Below are 22247 nucleotides of genomic sequence, written 5' to 3'. Positions count from 1 at the left end.
AGTTCATGACGCATGCAACTGCCCTGATTAAAAAAGTTTGCACTGGATACAATTTGGGATGAACTCGGGATCCATCGTTTCTAAAATCTTTGCATGAGTTTTATTGTAGAATAATGAGTTAAATCATTTTGTTTTATTAATTTTGTATGATTTATTCACAACTGGTGTGTTTAATGTTTCTGGGGGTCGTCCTGCTTCCAGCCCACAGGAGGGCATGTCTTTCATGGCACACCTGCTTGTGTTAGTAAGCTGTTGCGTGCAAAAGCAAGTTTTCTTTTGTGGCTGTTTGAGAAGCTAAAACATGGCTCCTGGCTCATCTGACTTTGAGGGGAGTAAAACTGAGCCGTCCATATATTTACATATTGTAGCGTGTTTAGTAACGAACTGGGCGGAATTCTATTTGGTTCATTTAAAGGATTTGCATGAAATGTGCCATGTTTTCATAATTATATATACAGTGGTACCTCAGAACTCCGGATCAAATCCTAAAAAGTTCAAGTTGTGATCGAATTTTCCCCATAAGAAACAATAGAAAGCCAATTCATTGGTTCCCAGCCCCAAAAAATTACACCTAAATGTTTTTTAGCATTTAAACACCAAATGAACCGGATAAAACAAGAAGAGCATATGCTGTACTAAACACATCTAAGCACATTTATCAAAACAGTCATTTGTAAAGTGTGGAATCCCCGTGTGATCAGCTGTTTCTGGTTGTTGTCATTAGTCCTCTCTATTTAGTCCGCGTTTCACTTTGTTTCCCCAGTCCGGTCATTGTATTGTCGGTCTGCGTTTTGCCTGCCTTACCTGTAATTAAACCCCGTGTTCCCTGATACCCTGACGTCTGCGCCTTTGTCTCCCTTCCGTCCCCGATCGGCACGACAATATTATTATAATTAAATGTATTAATGGTTTATTATTATTATTAAAATAATAAGAAATCTTTATTTTTAAATATATTTTATTATATAATAATTGCTGTTACTGTCTTTCATTGTCTAAATGTATTTTTACTGTCGAAATATATGTATTCAGCTAGTGTAAACATACACGATGCTATCACACCAAATGCGAGGCTGAGACTGAAGCGTTACCCTTTGTTTCCACTGAGAGATGTGCCGCGTGACTCATTTCCCTGCACGTAAAGTTATCTTAGGTCGGTGGTCACGGTTTGACTTCTGAGATTCAGATCGAGTTCTAGGTCATTTTTTTTCGAACTGTTGGTTCGACTTTTAAGAAATTTGAGTTCTAATGAGTTCGAGAACTGAGGTACCACTGTATATATCTGAACAAGTCGTGGTGCCCACTATGTTAAAATTAATTAGCAGCGACTTCTTTCTGGGTAAATAAGTATACTTAATTATGTTGTGTTTGCCCATGTTTTATGCAGCCAATATTGATTTGTGACAATTGTAAACCGTTGTGCACAAAAGCAGGCTCTGTTTTGTATCTGAAGGGGGGAAAATCAGCAACTCATTCTTATGTTTGAGGAAATGAGGAAGAATCTGTAATACTCTCCAAAGTTTGTTTTTTTGCTTTGCTATTTTCTCTTTATGTAAAAACTTATTTTTAAGAATTAGGTCTACATTCAAGTCTTTAGTTTTGTTTTGCTGTTTAAGTCATAATCAACCCCAGACTGCCTTCACCGTCACCCATCTCCCATGCCTGGCCTGCACTTCCCTCACCATGCTACATCACATCACCAACATACCGAAACACAACACAGAGTGCCCCGACAGGAGGGTCCCAGGTCTGGCTGCACCTCCCTCAGCATGCCACGTCACATCACCAACATACCAAAACACAACATACAGTGCCGGGCCTGGCTTTACAGGTCAGGGATGTGTTTGATAGGTGTGCACTTAGTGCACAATGAAGTGTCAAAGACGGGAGCTGAGAGCAGGCCCTTGCCTCGCCTCCTGGATGGGTCTAATCTCCGCAAAGTGAAAGGCGCTGGACTGTGTCCGAGTGGCTTTGGTGGGCGATTCTGTTCTGCCTTTCTACCTCGCTGGAGGCCTTGCTGTCTGTCCTTGGGGCCGGCGCGTATGGAAGCTTTATCGCGGCATCCGGCTCCTCCTGAGGGAGACTATTGGGAGGGTGTGCAGGTTCAATGGGGATCCGCAGATAAGGGTCTTGGGAAGCTGTAGGCAGCCCCCTTGCCAGCGTCTCCTGTGGCCCCTCTCCCCCTTACAGACTGCTAGTATTGCCAGTCATGTCACATCGATAGACTGCAGTTTTGACAGCATAGCGGTCCCACAGCACTCCCTCTGTCCTCCACCCCCCCAGCCGGGGCTCCAAAACGGCAGTGACCAGCGTTTTGTGTGGCAAAGGCATTATGGGATGTCCACCTCTCATTGTGTAGGGCCCATGTGGGCAGCTTTGCACAGCGGCCGTTCATCAGCCGGCAAGGAGCTCACAATGTTCGTCACGGATTATCTGAGCCCGGGGAAAAGGCAATGCGGTGAATAGCAAATGTGGAAGAGTGCCCCCTGGTGTCTCTTGGTGATTTTGCGAAAAGAAAGCCTCTGATTTTTTGTGTTCAGAAAAGTCCTCAGGTAAGGTTGTACTGCTGTCGGGATGTGATACAGTGATGTCTTTCTTTCCGCCTCCTAATCCATTTTCTGAAATCCGAGGGCCGAATCCTCTGTGCTAATAAGAGACGGAAGCTCGCCGAATTTGGCCAGGAAATGTGCAGCATTTTTATGAAGGCTGCGATTGTGGGCCCTTCGGAGCTAGAAAAGGTCACACGCGGGTCACGTGTCCCTCGAGACAGTGATGCGATTGCGTGGGGTGGTTCTAGAGTGGCGCGTTTAGAGATGTAAGAGAGACAAACCTGGTGTCCTCTGCACTCTCAGCCCACTGTCTCCGGATTTAGGGAAATACCACTTTTGTTTGTTTGTTTGCACACTTCCTGCCTGCTTTAGGTACAGACCAGAATGCTCAGCAGCCCTCTTTGCCCTAACAGGTTCTGATCCGCGTCTTCGACACCAACAACCACCGGCCCCAGTTCTCCCAGTCCAAGTACGAGATAATCGTCCCTGAGGATACCCCACCTGGCACTGAGGTTCTGCGGGTCGATGCTGCGGACCGGGACGAGAAGAACAAGCTGACCTACACTCTACTGAGCAGCACTGACCCACTGAGCCTCAAGAAGTTCCGGCTGGAGCCGGGGAGCGGCATCCTGTTCACTGCCGAGAGGTTGGACCATGAGACCACCAGGCAGCACACACTCACAGTGATGGTACGCCGGTCGGCACGCATGTGCGCCCATGTGTTTGCGTTTGGGACATTTGGGTTTGTTACAGTCATCTGGTACTAATACGGTCAGTGTCAAACAGAGGAGTAAAGCCATATAGTCTGTACGGTTTGGCGCCTGAGCAGCTTCCTGCCATTTCAGGTCCGTGACCAGGACATTCCAGTGAAGAGGAACCTGGTGAGAGTCATCGTCAAGGTGGAGGATGCCAACGACAATGCCCCTTACTTCACCAGCCCCTCCTATTCGGCCCGTGTGTTTGAGACGGCTGCCGTGGGCTCCGCCGTTCTGCAGGTCACGGCCCGAGACAAAGACACAGGCCACAATGCCGAGGTCCGCTACAGCATCGAGTCAGGTACTGGTCCCAATCACTAGGATCCGTGTAAATGAGTGTGTGTGTGTGTGTGTGTGTGTGCACACATACTTTTGATGTTAGGGCTGCAGCCTACTAGGAATTTCGGGGAAAAGCTGTGTTTCCCCGCCACTGGAAACCCAAACAATGGGAAAATCTCATGGAGGCCACATTCCTGAGATGTCTGGAATGGCTGTCGCCGATCGTAGCAGCTGTACACTTAGGCTGATCTCCGGCTGGCTGGAACACACCGCTTCTTCACTACCCTGGTTGCTGCTGCTTGTCTGGATACAGCAGTGTGAAAAACAATTTAATTACTGTGTTCATCCACATTCTGAAAGCAGCAATCTACTGTTTGTCTCGTTTCTGCACAGAATTGTGGTAATAGGCACTGTTTGTTTGGCCTTTAATAACTTAATAGTTTTAATTTAATTCACCTCATGAGACTGAAATTAAAGCTAGATTTTAATACAAAACCTGTCCATTTCTCTGTAGAATAGAAATCGATAGCCGAACTAATGTGCTAATCCATCTTTTTTTTTTTCTCTTCACTCCCAACAGGAAATGTTGCAAATTTATTTGCTATTGATCCCATCCTTGGCACTGTTACTGTCGCGAAGGAACTGGATCGCCACAGTAAGAACCAGTTTGAACTGGCTGTGAAGGCCTCTGATAGTGGAGTCCCTCCGCTGAGCACCACGGCAACTGTCCACATAGCCGTGACCGTCTCTGATAACGCGGCGCCCAGATTCGCCAAGAAGGAGACGTCTGCTGAGATCAGTGAGACGGCACCAGCAGGGAGCTTCGTGAGCTTGGTCGCGGCAATGAGCCAGTCTTCCGTCTTCTATCAGATCAAAGAGGGAAACACGGGCGGGGCCTTTGACATCAACCCCAACTCGGCGGTCGTGGTCACGCAGAAGACACTGGACTACGAGAAGCAGCCGCTGTACCGGTTGATTATCCAGGGAACCAACATGGCTGGCCTAACCAGTAACACCACTCTTGTCATACACCTGAAGGATGAGAATGACATGGCCCCAGTCTTCACACAGGCTGAATTTAAAGGCATGGTCAGCGAGTCAGCCCCAGTCAACACTGTGGTTTTGACCATGGACAATTCTCCACTAGTTATCCGTGCCACGGATGCAGACCAAGACGCCAATGCCATGTTAGTCTATCAAATCGTGGAGCCGTTTGCCCATAACTACTTTGCCATCGATTCTAGCACGGGTGCCATTCGGACAATCGCCACTCTGGACCATGAAGAGAGAAGCATGTTCCACTTCACTGTCCAGGTCCATGACATGGGAATGCCACGCTTGTTTGCAGAGAAGGTGGCCAACGTTACCATCCAAGTCATAGATGTCAATGACTGTCCCCCGCAATTCAGCCAACCGGTATATGAAGCATCTGTCGCCGTGCCGACGTACAAAGCTGTTCAGGTGATTACAGTAAACGCCACGGATGCCGACTCTGGGCCGAACTCCAAGTTGCTGTTCTCTATTTCGGATGGCAACATTGGCGATAAATTCAGGATAGATCCCAACACAGGTGTCATTTCCATGCAGAATGTGTCTCAGCTGAGAAGCAGGTATGAACTGCGGGTAAGGGTATCCGATGGACGGTTTGCCAGCACTGCCTCAGTAAAAATAAATGTGAGGGAGAACAAGGACAGCGGCCTGAAGTTCACTCAAGAAACATACACTGCCTCTGTTCAGGAGAATTCCTATGAGAAGAAGATCCTGGCTGTCATCGCTGTCATGGGGAACCAGCTAAATGAGCCCCTTTTTTACACCATCCTAAACCCTGACAAGAGGTTTTCAGTCAGCCGCACCTCCGGGGTGCTTTCCACCACAGGAATACCATTTGACCGTGAGGAGCAAAGCTCCTTCGATTTGGTCGTGGAGGTGACCAAGCAGGAAAAGTCAAATGGTGTGGGAAATGCCCTTGTGAAGGTGACAATCGAGGATGTCAATGACAATGAGCCCACATTTGTCAACTTGCCCTACCACGCATTGGTGCAGATAGAGGCAGAGATAGGTCAGGTTATCCGGCAGGTGACCGTAGTGGACAGGGATGTCAGCCAGAATGCCGAGGTCCACTATCACCTCCGTGAGCACCATGAGTATTTCCAAATAAGTCCGCTGGGTGAGATTTCTTTAAAGAAACAATTGGAAGAGGAGGCTGTAGCCACAGAGTTTGTTATTTATGTAGTGGCCAAAGATGGTGGGGATCCAGCCCTTTCGTCAGTGGCAGAGGTGTCCATTAGAGTTGTGGACAATGCCGTCCCAGTGTTTGAAAAGGCATTTTATAGTGCTGAGATTCCAGAAAGCGTACAACTGCACACGCCGGTAGTGCACGTTCAGGCCAGCGATTCCGAGGGACCTCGGGTCATCTACACCATCGAGCAAGGAGACCCACTCCGCCATTTTTCCATTGACTTCAACACTGGAGTCATATATGTCAGGCAGCCGCTGGATTTCGAGACGCACCCTGCCTATAAGTTGAGTGTGAGTGCAACGGACTCACTGACTGGGGCACACGCTGAGGTTTTTGTGGACATTATTTTAGAGGATGTTAATGATAATCCCCCAGTTTTTCAGCTAAAGCAGTACAACGCTAGCCTTTCCGAGGCCTCTGTTGTAGGAACATCTGTGCTGCAAATAACAGCTACGGACTTGGACTCTGGAAACAACAAAGCCCTTTTTTATCAGCTAGTTGAAGATCTGGACAACAATTCCAGTTACTTTAGCATCGACCGGGAGACTGGCATCATATGGACTGCCCGTGTGCTGGACTACGAGACTTCTCCACAGCATGAGCTGACAGTGCGCGCTGTGGACACAGGAGTGCCCGCACTTTCCAGTGATGTCACGGTGACCATCTACGTGACTGATCTGAATGACAACCAGCCAGTCTTCAGCCAGCAGCTGTACAATGCATCGGTCAGTGAGCTTGCCCCCCGCGGCCATTTTGTTACTCAAGTGCAGGCATCTGATGCCGACAGCTTGGATGCCAGGAATCTAGAGTTCTCTATCCTTTCTGGAAATGAGGACCAGAACTTTGCCATTGACCAAAAGACAGGCACAGTTGTAATTTCAAACCATCGCAAACCACAGATGGAGCAGACGTACCATCTCAACGTATCTGTGTCTGATGGAGTGTTTAGAAGCTCAGCTACGGTTCTGGTCATGGTCATCGGGGCCAACTTCCACAACCCCATCTTCATGCAGAGAGAATATGTTGTGGAACTCATAGAGAACTCCCCTAATGGCACGCTGGTTGTGGAAACCAAAGCCACAGACCAGGACAGTGGCATCTATGGACAGGTGTCTTACCACATTGTGAATGATCTTGCCAGGGACAAATTTTCTGTCAGTGACAATGGAGATGTGAGAACGCTTAAGGTGCTTGACCGTGAGAACTTGCTGGAGAAAATGATCCCTGTAACCCTAATGGCTAAAGACGGCGGGGGAAAGGTAGGGTTTTGCACCGTGAATGTCATTGTGACCGACGTCAACGACAATGCACCACAGTTCAGGGCCACAGAATACAAGGCAAATGTTGCATCTGATGTTTTGAGGGGGACTACAGTGCTGAGGGTTGCAGCATCTGACATGGATGAAGGCAGCAATGCTGACATTGTTTATGTTATTGAGACCAAGATGGAAAATGTTGAGGAAAACTTTGAGATCCATCCCTTCAGTGGTGCCATTGTCACAAAAGAAAGTCTTATTGGGCTGGAAAGTGACCTCTACTCCTTCTATGTAAGGGCTAAGGATGGTGGAAGTCCACCTAAGGAAAGTGTTGTACCAGTGTACATCCGGATACTGGCCCCTGAGATACCAGTGCCAAAGTTTGTTGAATCTCACTACAGGTATGCCATTGCTGAAGACCTGCCTATTGGATCAGAGATTGATGTTATCCAGATCAACAGCAAACAGGCCGTCGTGTACAGCCTGGTCAAAGGAAACACTCCAGAGAGCAACCAGGATGAGGTCTTTGTCGTTGACCGGGACACGGGCAGTCTAAAACTGGACAAGAAACTTGACCATGAAAAGACAAAATGGTACCTGCTGACGATGCAGGTGCAGAGTTACCACGAAGGCACAGAAGTAGTCTCTGCTGTTGATATCAGCATTCAGGTGAAAGATGTCAATGATAATGCCCCCTTGTTTGAATCCAACCCCTACAAAGCCATTGTGGTGGAGAACCTGCCTGGGGGTGCAGCAGTTATCCAGGTGAAGGCCACAGACCAGGACTCCGGGACTAATGGGCAGGTGGTTTACAGCTTGGACCAAGACCAGGAGTCTGAGGAAATTGCAGAGCTCTTCGCTGTCAACAGTGAGACGGGCTGGATCAACACCCTCAAGGAGTTAGACCGGGAGAAACAGAACCGCTACACAGTAGCCGTGTTAGCCTCTGACCGTGGGGAGCAGACACAGCTGGTGGCCCGGACCAAAGTGGAGGTGGCTGTGGCTGACGTGAACGACAACCCCCCTCTCTTCACCGCCAAGGTGTACAAAGGCACAGTGAGCGAAGACGACCCGCCACCCAGTGGCGTCATTGCCATCCTCAGCACCACTGACGCAGATAGTGAGGACATCAACAAGCAAGTGAGCTACTTCATAACAGGTGAGTCGGCACCTATCTTTACACGTGTGACTGGAGTTTGGGTCATTTAAGAAACGTGTATCATTATCTCTACAGTTTTAAAGTCACCAGGGAAAAGCTCAGCCTTTGGTGCCAATTATCTTGTGTGAACAGCTGAGCTAAGTTTGACATCATGAAATACTATAAAAAAGCTGCCACAGTTATTCAGGAAAAGGCACAACAGGAGGTTGGGAAAGAGAAGCGACTTGAGAAACGATGTGGACGTTGGGGCACCTGTTATTTTCCTGTCACTGTATCAGGGTCCCTGAATAAATCTTTGAAGTAATTCTGAAGATTGTTTTGGCAGCACAACACGAAGTGGCAGGCGAATCCAAGCATGCAGATGAGAGATGGGAGATTTGCATGTTGTACAGGAGGAACAGACTGCATTCTCACTGAAAGCTCAAGCTTCCAGCTTAGGAAGGGAGGCATGTTCTGTAGACCCTTAGTGTGGCACACGCATCTGCTAGGGTTTCCGGATATTTTGGGCTGCAACAGTGAGCTGTAACAGATCTCCTTGTCCTCCAGGTGGAGACCCCTTGGGGCAGTTTGCCATAGAACACACCCAGAGGGAGTGGAAGGTGTCAGTTCAGAAGCCCCTAGACCGGGAAACCAGGGACCACTACCTCTTGAACATCACTGCTTCCGATGGCACCTTCATGGCCAAAGCTGTTGTGGAGGTGAAGGTTCTTGACGCCAATGACAACAGCCCCACTTGTGAAAAGGTATGTCCTCGAAAACACGATGGCATGTGGGGGCAGTCAGTTGGGACGTGGCATACTCTTCCGGTACTAACTCGGGAGGGTGCAGAGGCTTCCAGCAAAAAGGTGAAGTTCTCTCTCTCTGCAGACTTTGTATGAGGAAAACGTAGCTGAGGATACCCCGATAGGCAAGCTGATCCTACAAGTGTCAGCCACAGATGCTGACATCCGCTCCAACGGGCAGATCTCCTACGAACTGAGCGGTGGTGTGTCTGAGCACTTCAGCATCGATGTGGAAACAGGTATGAGGTCTTAGGTTTCTGGATGTCCCAGTGTCTTTAAGGTGCAGGGAAGACGTAGGTCCCCAACACCACAAGGTTTTTGAGTTGAAAAATTGATCATTTGATGGCGCGCAATGTGGAGAGAAGCCCCACTGCTCACTGTGCTGTCAGGGTCTCCTCCACGGCCCAGACCCATGATTCCATGCAGCCGTGAATTGCATGCCAGATCTGCGACCATGTCCCAGCTACTTGTCTTACATCTTGGGGGGTTATCGTCACATTGTAGCAACAGGACGGCTATGGCTATGGTTTAATGATGTATGATGGGGACCTGGAGGGGGCCGGGCATTCAAGGTCCTACCTTTCGGACTCCTGGGTAAGGCTGAGGTTGCCCTCTGCCCCTATGAAGAGCTGTTCATCTCCCTCATTCCCAGAACCCCCTGAATCATGTAAGAGGAAAGCCGCAAGGTTGAAGTATTTTAGCTTTGCAGGAAAGATGATCTCCCTCTCGAGGAATTATTCTGGGGGGAGGGGGAGGGCAGGGGTGTTGAAAATCAAATTTTACCTCATTAGGCTTAGCACTGTTATCGATTCGTGTCTGGTCCCAGTCTGGCTCCGGCTGGAAGTGCTGGGGAATGTGAAAGCACAATTCTGAAGCATGTCCTCCACTTTTCCCAGGTGAGCTGAGGACGCTCCTGTCCCTGGACCGTGAGGAGAAGGAAGAGCACTGGCTAGAAGTGCGGGCTGTGGACGGTGGGGGTCGCTACTGCCAGAGCCGCGTGCACATCACTGTGGAGGACGTCAATGACAACGCGCCAGAGTTCGCCTTGGAGACCCAGGCCATCACCGTCTTTGAGAACACAGCACTGGGCACGCCAGTGGCCCAGCTGCAGGCCTCGGACCTTGACCTGGGTGAGCAGTGGGGCGAGGCTGCTCTGCGTCAGGAGGCGGAGCCATGACCACACTTGATGGCCATTGTTGTCCCAAGCTCCTCCAGTGCAGCCCTCAGTTGTGGCACAGTTGTGTCCATGCCCATGCCAACCCCCTCCATTCTGTCAGGCAGTGGGTAAACAGGGCAGAGCAAGGAGAAAGTATGAAAATTGGTTCCGTACTTTGAGATCCAGAGTCCAGCTGGAGAGAGTGTGTCACAGATTGGCAGGATATGAGTGTGTGTCAGGATTGGGAAGTGTATGTGTGCGTGTGGGGGTTGGTGTGTGTCTCCCCCCCCCCCCCCCCCCCCAATCATTACCTCGGCTGCCTTGGTTTGTGGTCACATGGGAGCGAGGCGCATACACCAGCCTCTTTCTGTGCTGATGGCTGCGGCGGTGGGGCGGGGGGCTCGTTTGGGGCTTTGGCATGGCGGGTGTGGACAGCGTCAAGCTGCATGCGAGCGTGCACGGATAAATGTCGTAATTTGTGGCCGGCATGTCGGCAGGGCGTCCCAACTTTATTGTTCTGATCCATCTCTGTCTCATTTGGGCCGGCGGGCTGGTCTGCTGAGTAATGAGGCTGATCGTGGACGTTTGCTTCCTCCCGGCGCCCCCGCACCTGCAGGTCTGAACGGCGCAGTGCTCTACGTACTGGAGGAGTCTGCGGGAGGCGTCTTCTCCATCGACGAGCACTCAGGGCTCCTGCGGCTGCAGAGGCCTCTGGACCGGACAGTGCAGGCCGCCTACACGCTGACAGCACGTGCTGTCGACCAGGGAGTCCAGCGGCGGCTCTCCTCCGTGTGCCATGTGGCTGTGTCTGTGATGGACATCAACAACAATCCGCCCGTGTTCGAGCGGCGGGAGTACACGGTGGCAGTGCCGGAGGACGTCTCCGTGGGGACACAGGTGCTGCGGGTCTTCGCCGCCAGGCGCGACACGGAGGCCAGCGGCGAGGTCACTTACGCGATCGTCTCTGGCAATGAGCACGGGATGTTCAGCGTGGACCCCCAAACAGGTGCGTGGGCTTACATTCGCGTCCACAGTATCGCTCGCTGTGGAGTCGCCGCCACAACCATTACTGGAAAGAGTTGGTAAACCTGCATAAAATGTGTCCACCCTGCAGGGGACATATTCGTTATCGAGCCCCTGGACTACGAGAGCTTCCATGAGTACTACCTGACCGTAGAAGCATCTGATGGTGGTGCCCCGGCCCTCACCGACCTGGCCACGGTCAGCATCAACCTCACAGATGTGAACGACCACAGCCCTGTCTTCAGCCAGGATGTGTATTCTACCGTGGTCAGCGAGGACGCGCCGCTGGGCAGGACCATCGTGGCTGTGAGTGCTGGGCTGGGAGAGTGTGGGCTGGTGCTCTTCACAATGAGGATTTAGGGACTCTCTGAGGACTGATGAAGCGTGCGCAGTACCTACACACGGAGCCTTTCATCCCCTGTGCTCCCACCCTCCCTCCATCCCTCATCTCTCTAGCTCTTTATTGTTCTGTATAGTGCTCTCTCTCTCCTTCTAACGCTTTTTCTCTCTGTCGCTTTCTTTCTCTGGCTGTTTCTCCTTCGCTCTCTCTCTCTAGCCCTCTTTCTCTAGTGTTCTCATTCTTTCTCTAGTACTCTCTCTAGCGTTTTTCTCTTTTTCTCTCTAGCAGTTTTTCTTTTTCCCCAGCCCTTGATCTTTCTTTCTCTCTAGCCCTTTCTTATTCTCTCCCTCTTTCTCTTTATTTTTCTCTGTAGCCATTTCTTTTTTCTCTGTATCCCTTTCTCTAGCATTCTTTCTCTCTAGCCCTTTTTCTTTCTTTTTTCTCTAGCCCTTTATCACTCTTTCTCTGTAGCCCTTTCTATTTCTTTTTTCTCTAGCCCTTTATCAGCCTTTCTCTGTAGCCCTTTCTCTGTTTTCTCTAGTGTTCTCATTCTCCTATACTTTAGCACTTTCTCTAGTGTTTTTCTCTTTTTCTCTCTAGCAGTTTTTCTTTTTTCCAAACCCTTGATCTTTCTCTCTGGCCCTTTCTTTTTCTCTCTCCCTCTTTCTCTTTATTTTTCTCTGTAGCCATTTCTCTTTTTTCTCTAGCCCTTTCTCTATCACTCTTTCTCTTTAGCCCTTTCTTTTTCTTTTTCGTTTTTCTCTAGCTATTTCTGTAGCACTTTTCTGTTCCTCTGTAGCCCTTTCTGTTTTTTCTAGTGCTCATTCTCTTTCCGTTTAGCCCTTTCTCTTTCTTTAGCCCTCTTGTTTTGTCTGGAGTGCTCTTTCGGTTTTTCTCTTTCTCCTGCTCCCTCTCTCTCTCTGTCTACCCAACCCCCTTTGACAGTGCCCATTTTATCAGACATGAGCTCTAATCATCTGTCATATACGACCCGTATGGGAGTGCGGTTTTGTACCTGCTCGTGTCACTCTGTGGCTTCCCAGGGCCTCTTAACTGTGACGGTGCCCTATCTGTGTCCGCCCCTCGTTTCTGACTACCTCCCACTCTTCCACCCCCCAGGTCGTGGCCGAGGACGCTGACGGGCCCACACACAACCACGTACGCTATGCCATCATGTCCGGCAACCAGGGCAGCACGTTCACTATCGACGCGGTGAAAGGCGTGGTCAAGGTGGCCCGCTCTCTGGACAGGGAGAAGGTGGGCGGAATCTTCCTCAAGCTACCATGCTGACGTCATGTGAGCTTGATGCTGTGATGCACTTGATGACTGACCTCTCCATTTAAATCAGGTTTCGGGATACACCCTGACAGTGCAGGCCACGGACAATGGGCAGCCGCCCAGGTCCAGCAGTACCTCCATCAACATCGACGTGTCCGACGTGAATGATAACGCCCCTGTGTTCTCCCAAGCCAACTACAGCACTGTTATCCAGGTGAGACGTTGGGCCCCCCAGGCTGCAGTATGACTCTGTACCTGCCTGCCAAGCGGAATCCCCTTTATGTCTGGTCAGGCCCACAGAGAGAGACGTCGTTGTTTCCTTTTCTGATGCAGATTCAGTCTCGGGGTGTTTGTCAAGCAATATTGGAGCTTAAACCGACTTTCTGGGGCTTTCCATAAGTGGCTAATGAGACTGGCCTCTGAATAACGGTCCATTAATTACCCCCCCAGGAAAACCAGCCCATGGGCAGCAGCGTGCTCCAGCTTAGCGTCTCCGATAGGGACGCCTCCCACAATGGGCCCCCGTTCTCCTTCGCCATCGTTGACGGCAATGAGGACGATGCCTTCCAGATGGACGCGCGCGGGGTGTTGCTGGTGGTGGGCCGGCTGAGCCGCCGCTTGCGGGAGCACTACCTCCTCCTCGTCCAGGTAAGGTGGCCTGCAGGCCTCCCCTGTCATCTCCCCCTACCCCTCTTTTGTTTCCCATGCAGCAACGGAGCAGTCATTAGCAAACTGAGTATTTCAATATTTATCTTCACACCTCTCTCTGCCTCCCTGAAGGAGTGGCGGTGTATTGGCTCCCTCTAGTGGCAGAACGCCATTTCTGCAGACGGTCTCTGAGCAGCCGTTGTCTCTGCCTCCCACAGGTGTCTGACAGCGGCCGGCCGCCCCAGCAGTCATCCTGCTACATCGACGTGCACGTCGTCCAGGAGAGCGTCTACCCCCCGGCCGTGCTCCCGCTCGATGTCTTCATTGCCGCGCCAGGGGAGGAGTACGCCGGCGGCGTCCTGGGGAAGGTCCATGCCACTGACCAGGATGTGTACGATACGCTGACCTACAGCCTGGTCTCCAGTGCCAGCTCCGCCCCCCTCTTCTCCATCTCCGCCTCCGACGGGCGGCTGGTGGCCGGGCGGCCACTGGACCCTGGACGCTACCACCTTAACATCAGTGTGACGGATGGGCGTTTTACTGCGGCAGCCGGCGTGGCTGTGCACGTGCGGCACGTGTCCCAGCAGACGCTGGAGCGCTCGGTCACTGTGCGCATCGCAGGCGTCACACCTGAGGAGTTTGTCACCGACTACTGGCGCAACTTCCAGCGGGCACTGCGTAACATCGCGGGAGTGCGGCGTGACGACGTGCAGCTGCTGAGCCTGCAGCCCGTGGACCCCCCCAACGACAGTGACCTGGACGTGCTGCTCAGTCTGGAGCGGCCCAGTGCGCCCTCCACGCCACATGACACCCTCTTCCGCAAGCTGAACAGCTCGCTGGCAGCCGTGGAGGAGGTGACTGGCGTGCGCGTGGTGCGCATCTTCAGGAAGCTGTGTGCCGGCCTGGACTGCCCGCTACGTTTCTGCCAGGAGACCATCTCGCTGGACGGCACTGCCATGAGCACCTACAGCACGGCACGGCTCAGCTTCATCACGCCCCGGCATCACCGCACCCCCATCTGCCTCTGCCAAGGTACCGGCAGACCGGGCTCGGTGGTCAGGTGACGAGCGGTACCGGCACAGAGCTGAATGTCTCCTAACCACTTCTACACTTGTGTTTCCCCCAGGCGCAGACTGTCTGGTAGCGGTCCGGCCCTGCGAGGGTAACACATGTCCGGAGGGCACCCAGTGCGTCGCCGACCCCAAGGGTGACGGCTACAGCTGCGTGTGTCCCGATGGCCAGCAGGGGGAGTGCTCAGGTGAGGTCACACCCTCCCGCCTGCCCTGTCTCTCAGTGGTTCGCCATGTCCTGTTAACCCCCCTCCCCCCACCACCCTGTATGTCCCTGGATTCCACAGGGGGGCCCTCACTGACATTCAATGGCAATGGCTACCTGAAGTACCGGCTGTTGGAGAACGAGAACAAGGAGGAGACCAAGCTGACGCTGAGGCTGAGGACGCTTGCCAGTCATGGGACCGTCATGTACGCCAAGGGGACAGACTACAGCATCCTGGAGGTGTGTGTGCGGGCAGGAGGGGGTCTCCACACACCCAGGCTCAATGGAGCCGATGGCCCGTCAGGCTGGTAGCTGACCTCTGACCTCTTTCCCTCTTCATGTGCCCCTGCCCCCTGCCAGATTGTTAATGGTCACCTACAGTACAAGTTCGACTGCGGCAGTGGGCCCGGCGTGGTGTCAGTGCACAGCGCCCAGGTTAATGATGGCGAGTGGCACTCCGTGTCGCTGGAGGTCAACGGCAACTACGCCCGGCTGGTGCTTGACCGGCTGCACGCAGCATCGGGCGCCGCCCCCGGCACACTGCGCACCCTCAACCTGGATGGCCGGCTCTTCCTGGGGGGCCATGCCCGGCCGCATGGCCGCACTCACCCAGGCCCCGGGGCCCTGCGGGGCTGCCTGGCCGCCGTGCGCCTCAACGGCCAGGAGCTGCCGCTGGCGGCCCAGCCCCTCGCGCTAGTGCGCGGCCCCGCCGTGTTGGAGGAGGCCGTGGACGTGTCGCCCGGCTGCGCCGCCCTGGTGGTCGAAGGCTGCTTCAGCAACCCCTGCGCCAATGGAGGCCTATGTTCCTCGCTGCCCGGCGGCGGTACGGACACGCTCCCGCCATCGCATGCTACTCTCTCACTCCATGATAGGCTGAACCATGATGTCTCTTTGCTTCCTCCTGCAGGTTACTTCTGCAAGTGCACAGGCTCCTTCACTGGCCTCCGCTGTGAGCTCAGTGCCAACCCATGCACCTCGAACCCCTGCTTGTATGGCGGGACGTGCCTGGCACACGGCCTGGACTTCCTGTGCCAGTGCCGAGGCCAGTACTCCGGCCAGAGGTGAGACCCTGTGACTGGAGGAAGTTTCTAGGGGGGTGGTGACCCCACCGGGGTCTCCCAGACCCTGAATGTTTTTTGGCTTCCCCCAGGTGCCAGCTGGGCCCATACTGCAAGGACAACCCATGTCAGAACAGCGGGAGGTGCATCGACAGCCTGGACGGCCCTGTCTGCGAGTGCGAGCCCGGATTCCAAGGGGAGAGGTGAGCCCCGCCCACACGTAACCCCACTCACACATAGCCACACCCACATGTAGCCCCGTCCCCCCATATGCCCGCTTATCCCCCGCCCCCCTTACAGGTGCCTGTCGGATGTGGATGAGTGCGTGCAGACCCCCTGCGCCAACGGTGCCCGCTGCCTGAACTCATACGGCTCGTACAACTGTAACTGCTCGGCCGGTTTTGGGGGTCAGCTGTGCGAACTGGCGGCCGAGGTGCGCAACGACCTTGTCTCCACGGCCTGGAACATCGGCCTGGAGGAGGTGGTCGGCATCGCCGTCTTCATCACCGGCGTCTTCCTCCTGGCCCTGCTGTTCGTGGCGGTGCGCAAGCGAGCGTGCCGGCGTGGAAAGCGGGCCCCCGAGGACGACGGCGGTGGGGCCCGGCGCCCCATGGCAGCCCACCCCTTCCTGCAGAGGCCTTACTACTCAGACGTGCCGCCCCAGGTGCCCGTCAGGCCCATCTCGTACACGCCCAGCATACCCAGCGACTCCCGCAACAACCTAGACCGCAACTCGTTCGAGGGCTCCGCCATCCCTGAGCACCCTGAGTTCAGCACATTCAACCCAGACGCAGTGCATGGGCATCGCAAGGCTGTGGCCGTGTGCAGCGTGGCCCCCAACCTGCCCCCCCCACCACCCTCCAACTCCGTCTCTGACAGTGACTCCATCCAGAAGCCGACATGGGACTACGACTACGACGGTAATTAGCCAGTGCCCCGCCACCATAGCCGTCGCCGCATTCCGCTTCATTATTGACTGATGACTCCATCTCCCCCCCTACAGCCAAAATGGTAGACTTGGACCCCTGCCTAACCAAAGAACAGGTGCAGGACAGCGCCTGCCACCCCTACAATGCCCGTGGCAGCCTGTCGGAGGTGCAGTCACTCAGCTCCTTCCAGTCCGAGTCCTGCGACGATAACGGTATGTTCCCGGGGTGGTCAGGGTCCGCTCTGGGCGCCGCCTCGCAGTGAATTAGCGGTGGACACCCCCCATCGTAAAGACCACCGTTACCCTGCAGAGGTGCCGCCACACCTCCCTGGTCGCAATGTTCGGAACCTCTGCAGGATGCTGGTTGTCCTCTGCTTGCATGTGAAATGCTGTCACTGTTTGAAAGGCGACTTTGGGTCATCTTTTTTTTTATTTTTCTTTTCCTTTTTTTCCTTCCCTCTTCCACTGCACACTCAGCTCCCATTTGGATCAAACCGGTCCAGGGAACCAGAGCTGGTTTTTAACTAGGGGCAGCTTGTAAGTTTTTGCTTTGTTTCGGTACCGAAGGAAGAGACCAAACATAGATCGAGCTGAGATTCTCCAGGTTAAAAAAAGAGGCTTTTCCCGCTCGGCCCGTGCCCACCCCGAGCTGCCAGCTCCATTAACGGACACCCGTGCAAAGGCCTAAAGCTGCAGGGGGTGTCTGACATCACCCAGCTCCAATTTAGCTGGGGGAACGTGGTACATGTGCTGCCCCCTGCCCTGCCCTGCCCTGCCCGCCGAGACGCTCTGCATGCCCCGAGCATGGCCACACCCCGCCGACTGCCCGGTGGGCCCCCGTCCTTCCCCACGCTTCCACTCCGTTGACGTTGACAGGTGGGAGTGTCCTTAGCAGGAAAGGCATTTTTTACTCTTGAGAATTTCACTTGGTCCTTCCTTCCATACTGTCACCGTCATGCTCGGCATCCCAGTGCCTTGGACATGCGTGTCACGCTGCGCGGAGTCCCCACTCCCAACCCCCCCCTTCCCCCGCCTGTACCCCCTCCCACCATTCGTTCTGTCCCACTCCTGTGTTTCGACCTCCGGTCAACACCCAGACATTCAGCACAGTCCGTCTCACATCCGTGTCAATGGCCACTCCGCCGCCGCCATCCCCCCCCCCCCCCCCGTGGTGATGTGTGGGGTGTCGTTAGGCCCACTGTGCCACCGTGCCAAGCCTGTGTACTAACTCCAGCCTTTGCTTCCCCTGCTGCCACAAGCCTCCATAGTGACTGTAATTCACCTTGTCAGCTCTGTGGTTGACTCGGTGGCTAAAGAAGGTACCTCTTTAATTCAATAATTCTCTGTGTGTGTCTGTGTCTGTGTGTGTATGTGTCTGTGTGTGTATGTGTCTGTGTGTGTATGTGTCTGTGTGTGTATGTGTGTGTGTGTGTGTGTGTGTGTGTGTGTGTGTGTGCGCCTGTCTTAGTGAGTGCGTGTCTCTGTCTTTTTGTCTGTGTCTGTCTGTCTGTGTATGTTTGTTACATATTTGACATGACCTGATGCCGGTAGCCATTTACTTGTTAACTCCTGGTGCATACTCAGTTATGGTGGCTGTTGGACCCACATGACGCTTTTCCCATGGTGCAATTCAAGCTACTCAGCACCGATCTTTAAATAGCTTTTTAAATTAAAAGGTAGCCTGATCTTACTCTGCTTCCCAAGGTTGGTTTGAGGGTTTGCCCATCTAAGTAAATGTCCTGCCTGCTCTGTGGCACCATAGAGGCTGTCTCTCTACGCTGCCTCTCATTCCTGTTCCAGAACTTTCTCCACTGCTCTGAACTCTTCCTCTTCTCTTCCCTATGTGCTCCTCCTGGGCCTAAAGAATCTTTCTCAGCACGCGACCTCAAGAACACCAGAGGTGATTTGCTGCATGAGATCCGTCGTTTGGCTCAGTCCACCGGTGGAGGTGGGGTGGGGGTGGGTGGGGGGGGCGCTCAAGTTCGGTGCTGTGACAAAACCATGCCGTGTCAGAGTGGGCTTTGCCCTGACGAGGCCCGCCTACAGAAGGGCGGTTACACTGGCAGTTTCGTCACCCCGTGGGCACATGCTCGGCCCTTGGATGTAACAACGCTACATTCCCCTGCCCCCATAACGCCACCACTCCTCCTGTGGCTCTTGATCTTACCCCTGCATCATAACAAGCATAGGCGAGGCCTGAGCACTGCTCAGAGCCGCTCTGCTCAAAGCTCACGGCGTGCTTGTGTGTGCAGTACCCATGTGCCCAGCTGTCGTGCGCCACATGTGTCCCCTGCTGGCGTGTGCTACGTGTGTCCCCTGCTGGCGTGCCCTGTGTTCCCTGTCACTGTATGTGATCCCTTATGCCTTAAGTGTCGTGACTCCGGTCCCCGGTGTGGGACATTCTGTGTATAGGGGGCTCCAGGCTCGTGACGGGGCCCCCTAAAGGGCAGGAGCGTGGCTGGAGCCCCCTGTCACGGGGACACATGACCCTCCCCGTCTCACCATCCTGCGTTTCACCCTTGCAGGATACCACTGGGACACATCTGACTGGATGCCGAGTGTTCAGCTTCCTGGAATCCAGGAATTCCCGCAGTACGAGATCGTGGAGGCGCCTGTCCCGCTGTACGGAGACGCCGACGGCATCGACACCGACTACTACCCCGGCGGCTATGACATCGAAAGCGACTTCCCCCCACCGCCTAATGACTTCCCTGCCCACGACGAGCTGCCCCCCCTCCCGGAGTCGGGGCCGCTTGGCGACGCCTATGGGACCCTGCGGCCGCCGCGGGCCACACCCCCACCTGCCTCCAGCCCGGGTTCTTCGCCACGTGGCCGGTCACGGGACGCTTACTACAGCCTGGGCGAATACCTGCCTCGGGGCCAGTACGGTGCGGAGCCCCCAGAGGGCCACGGGGCCGCCTACGCGCTGGCCTACGGGACGCGGGACTTCCAGCCGGCCTGCATGGACAGCCTGTCTGCGTCGCTGTACGCATCGGCGGCGTCCTGCTCGGACGTGTCGGCGTGCTGCGAGGAGTCTGAGGTCATGCTGAGCGAGTACGAGAGCAGCGACGAGGCAGCGCGCTTCCATGCGCTGGAGAGGCAGCAGCACACACAGGTCTGATGTGCAGCTCACCCCGCTGAAGTGCCTGAGCCTTTAACCCACACACACACATACAAGGTCATGTGTCCCCATGACAGGGGGCTCCAGCCACGCTCCTGCCCTTCAGGGGGGCCCTTCCCGGGCCTGGAGCCCCTTGTATACAGACACACAGCACATATGCACACACATGCACACACACACTCAACCCACGTACACAGACACACACACACATATATGCCCACCTACACACATACGCACAGACACACACGCCCGCGCTGTGGCCTCTGGCTGCTCTCAGCAGGCCGCCTTACTGGAATCCCCAGACGCACACGGGATCCGCACACGGGATCCGCACACGGGATCCGCACACGGGATCCGCACACGGGATCCGCTCACGGGATCCGCTCACGGGATCCGCTCACACCATCTCTCTGAGTTTCCATCTCCATGCTCCAGTTTGTGAAGGATCTGCACCCGGGATCAGGAAGAGTCGTCCCTCCTGGCAGAAGCGCCAAGCACCGCTGCTCCCCCCCCCCCAGGCTGGCAGGCCCCCCCGTCTCCGTGTAGCCGTAACCATGCAGACTCATTTTTTAATTTGAATCCTCATTTACTTGTATGTAAATTTTTCTCTGTACAGTTTTGATTTTGAGGTTTACTAGGTTTTGTAGATACTTTATCCTTTTTATTTTTCTGAAGTTTTAACAGTGACATTTCACAGTGTCGTGGTGTCAATGCTGCGGCGGGAGGGGGGGGGTTGTCTGTTTCTGTCCCTCGTGTCCTTGTCCCCACATCTTCCCCAGGCTGCACATCCTTGTGTCGTATCTGATTGTGAACTCCAACTCAAAACTTTTTATTTTTCCACCAGAGAATATGGGACCGATATTTATAGTGCAAACTTGGACACTTGTTTTTTTTGTTCTCCCAAGTGTCTGTATGTGAGAGAGGTACGATGCTCCTGTTAAGGTTTTTATTAAATATTCCCATTAGATCATGCTTTCCTACTGGCAATAAATTATTCCTTAAAAGTCTTGTGTACTGTTGTTTGTTCTGGGCTTATTATAGTGTGCATCTGGGCATATATTTACCCTGTGAATGTGTTTTATTCATACATAAAGAAGACATTTAATGAACAGGTACTGCCTGACAGTTTAGAGGTTGGCCAAATTAATTCATTTGCTTTCTCAGACCATTTAAATTGTGCAAAATAAACTGCCTTGATTGCAGCGAGCTGGGGCAATTCCGGTCCTGGTTTGCAGATTTCCCTGCTCAGACACCCCTTATTCAGCTCACCAGCTAATTGCCAGGCATAGTAGGTGTGTCTGAACTGCAGACTGTGTTGCAGACTGGCCCTCCTGGACCGGAGTTGGGGAATCCTCACCTGGAGCCAGTGGATTCCGGAGAATCCTGGTGTTGTGCCGTAATGAATAAGGTGATGTAATATTTTCGGTTCACCAGTTGATGGCAGCATTAGTGCATTTCACAGCGAAATGCTAGGAACGTACTTCCACCTTATAGAAGTAGTATGGGTGTCACGTGGCTTTACACTGTTTCTGCGGTGGCATGTTAGGTTATATCAAGCAGCTAAAATGAAATCTAGCTTGTTTTTTAAGAACCATTTATGTTGAAGAAATATGAATGACTGGAAAGCTTTTAATATTTTTTTCTGATCATTTATAGAATTTGTAGTATAATTGTTATGAAAGCATTATGCAGCTGACAGAATTGAGTAACTGGCAAAGCCCCTTTCCTGGGCTTTTGGAATAAAATGTTATCGGGGTCTCTGTGCTGTAACCCAAACCACAGGGTGCCGTTTAAACGCACTTCATGTCAAGACTGGAGAAAAACAGCCTCACAGGTCCTGACAAAGCAGAGCTAGAAGCTAATCCTGCTGGGGTGGCGACAGATTAAACACGGTGACACGTCATGAGGGCAGCCTGAAGGGGACGGGGGGGTTCGCCCTTTATTGTACTCTGATGGGTCATGGGGCACCTGCAGCAAGAACTTCTGACACAGTAATATTTTTTTTGGGGGGGGGGTGGGTGGGTTCCCATCATATGGTGATATGTCGAAATTCATTCACCAAGATGTTGGTCCTGATATTTTTTTTGTGTCCCCTGGTGAGTCTGTGGGCTTCCCTTAACCCAGAATACTGCAGAGTCCCTCTGAATAAGAGACTCGGGTCCTTCACTGGATTTGGTAAAAGCTGAGTCTGATGTGGTGGGGTGTCCTGAACGGTTGTTGGTGTTTTGTAGGGGTGGCAGTTCTGGAGGCACAGCTTCTGTATCGGTATCACAGTAGCATGGGGGAGTGGCTGTTCATCATTGCTGACCCGCTGTGCATGTTCACGTGCCGTGGCCAAATATGCATGTACCAGCGTTCATGCTTCACACATGCTCCACAGTGATTGTAAGTTGAATGGTGT

At 53.2% G+C, this 22247-nt stretch overlaps 1 protein-coding gene across 8 annotated transcripts in view; it reads left to right on the top strand.

Moving 5' to 3' along the window:
- Positions 1-20850, top strand: part of fat1a (FAT atypical cadherin 1a) — a 47214-nt gene extending 26364 nt beyond the window's left edge. For 3 of the 8 annotated variants that reach the window (XM_023830741.2, XM_023830737.2, XM_023830738.2), the window contains 21 exons: positions 2963-3238; positions 3395-3605; positions 4164-8237; positions 8784-8980; positions 9105-9258; positions 9916-10149; positions 10792-11181; positions 11290-11504; positions 12658-12795; positions 12887-13030; positions 13267-13464; positions 13683-14496; positions 14591-14722; positions 14822-14979; positions 15100-15562; positions 15647-15800; positions 15890-16000; positions 16098-16717; positions 16801-16938; positions 18590-18625; positions 19251-20850. In XM_023830741.2, coding sequence (XP_023686509.2) covers positions 2963-3238; positions 3395-3605; positions 4164-8237; positions 8784-8980; positions 9105-9258; positions 9916-10149; positions 10792-11181; positions 11290-11504; positions 12658-12795; positions 12887-13030; positions 13267-13464; positions 13683-14496; positions 14591-14722; positions 14822-14979; positions 15100-15562; positions 15647-15800; positions 15890-16000; positions 16098-16717; positions 16801-16938; positions 18590-18625; positions 19251-19846 — 9453 coding nt within the window. In that variant the 3' untranslated portion in view covers positions 19847-20850. Of the gene's footprint in view, positions 1-2962; positions 3239-3394; positions 3606-4163; positions 8238-8783; positions 8981-9104; positions 9259-9915; positions 10150-10791; positions 11182-11289; positions 11505-12657; positions 12796-12886; positions 13031-13266; positions 13465-13682; positions 14497-14590; positions 14723-14821; positions 14980-15099; positions 15563-15646; positions 15801-15889; positions 16001-16097; positions 16718-16800; positions 16939-17202; positions 18461-18589; positions 18626-19250 lie in introns of those variants that run through there. The other 5 variants (XM_023830742.2, XM_023830740.2, XR_002840494.2 and 2 more) reach the window with 4 other exon arrangements.
- Positions 20851-22247: the final 1397 nt, after the last annotated feature.

Source organism: Paramormyrops kingsleyae, chromosome 25 (genome assembly GCF_048594095.1).
Source record: "Paramormyrops kingsleyae isolate MSU_618 chromosome 25, PKINGS_0.4, whole genome shotgun sequence".
In the NCBI taxonomy this organism is placed as follows: domain Eukaryota; kingdom Metazoa; phylum Chordata; class Actinopteri; order Osteoglossiformes; family Mormyridae; genus Paramormyrops; species Paramormyrops kingsleyae.
This window is presented reverse-complemented; position numbering and strand designations above follow the sequence as displayed.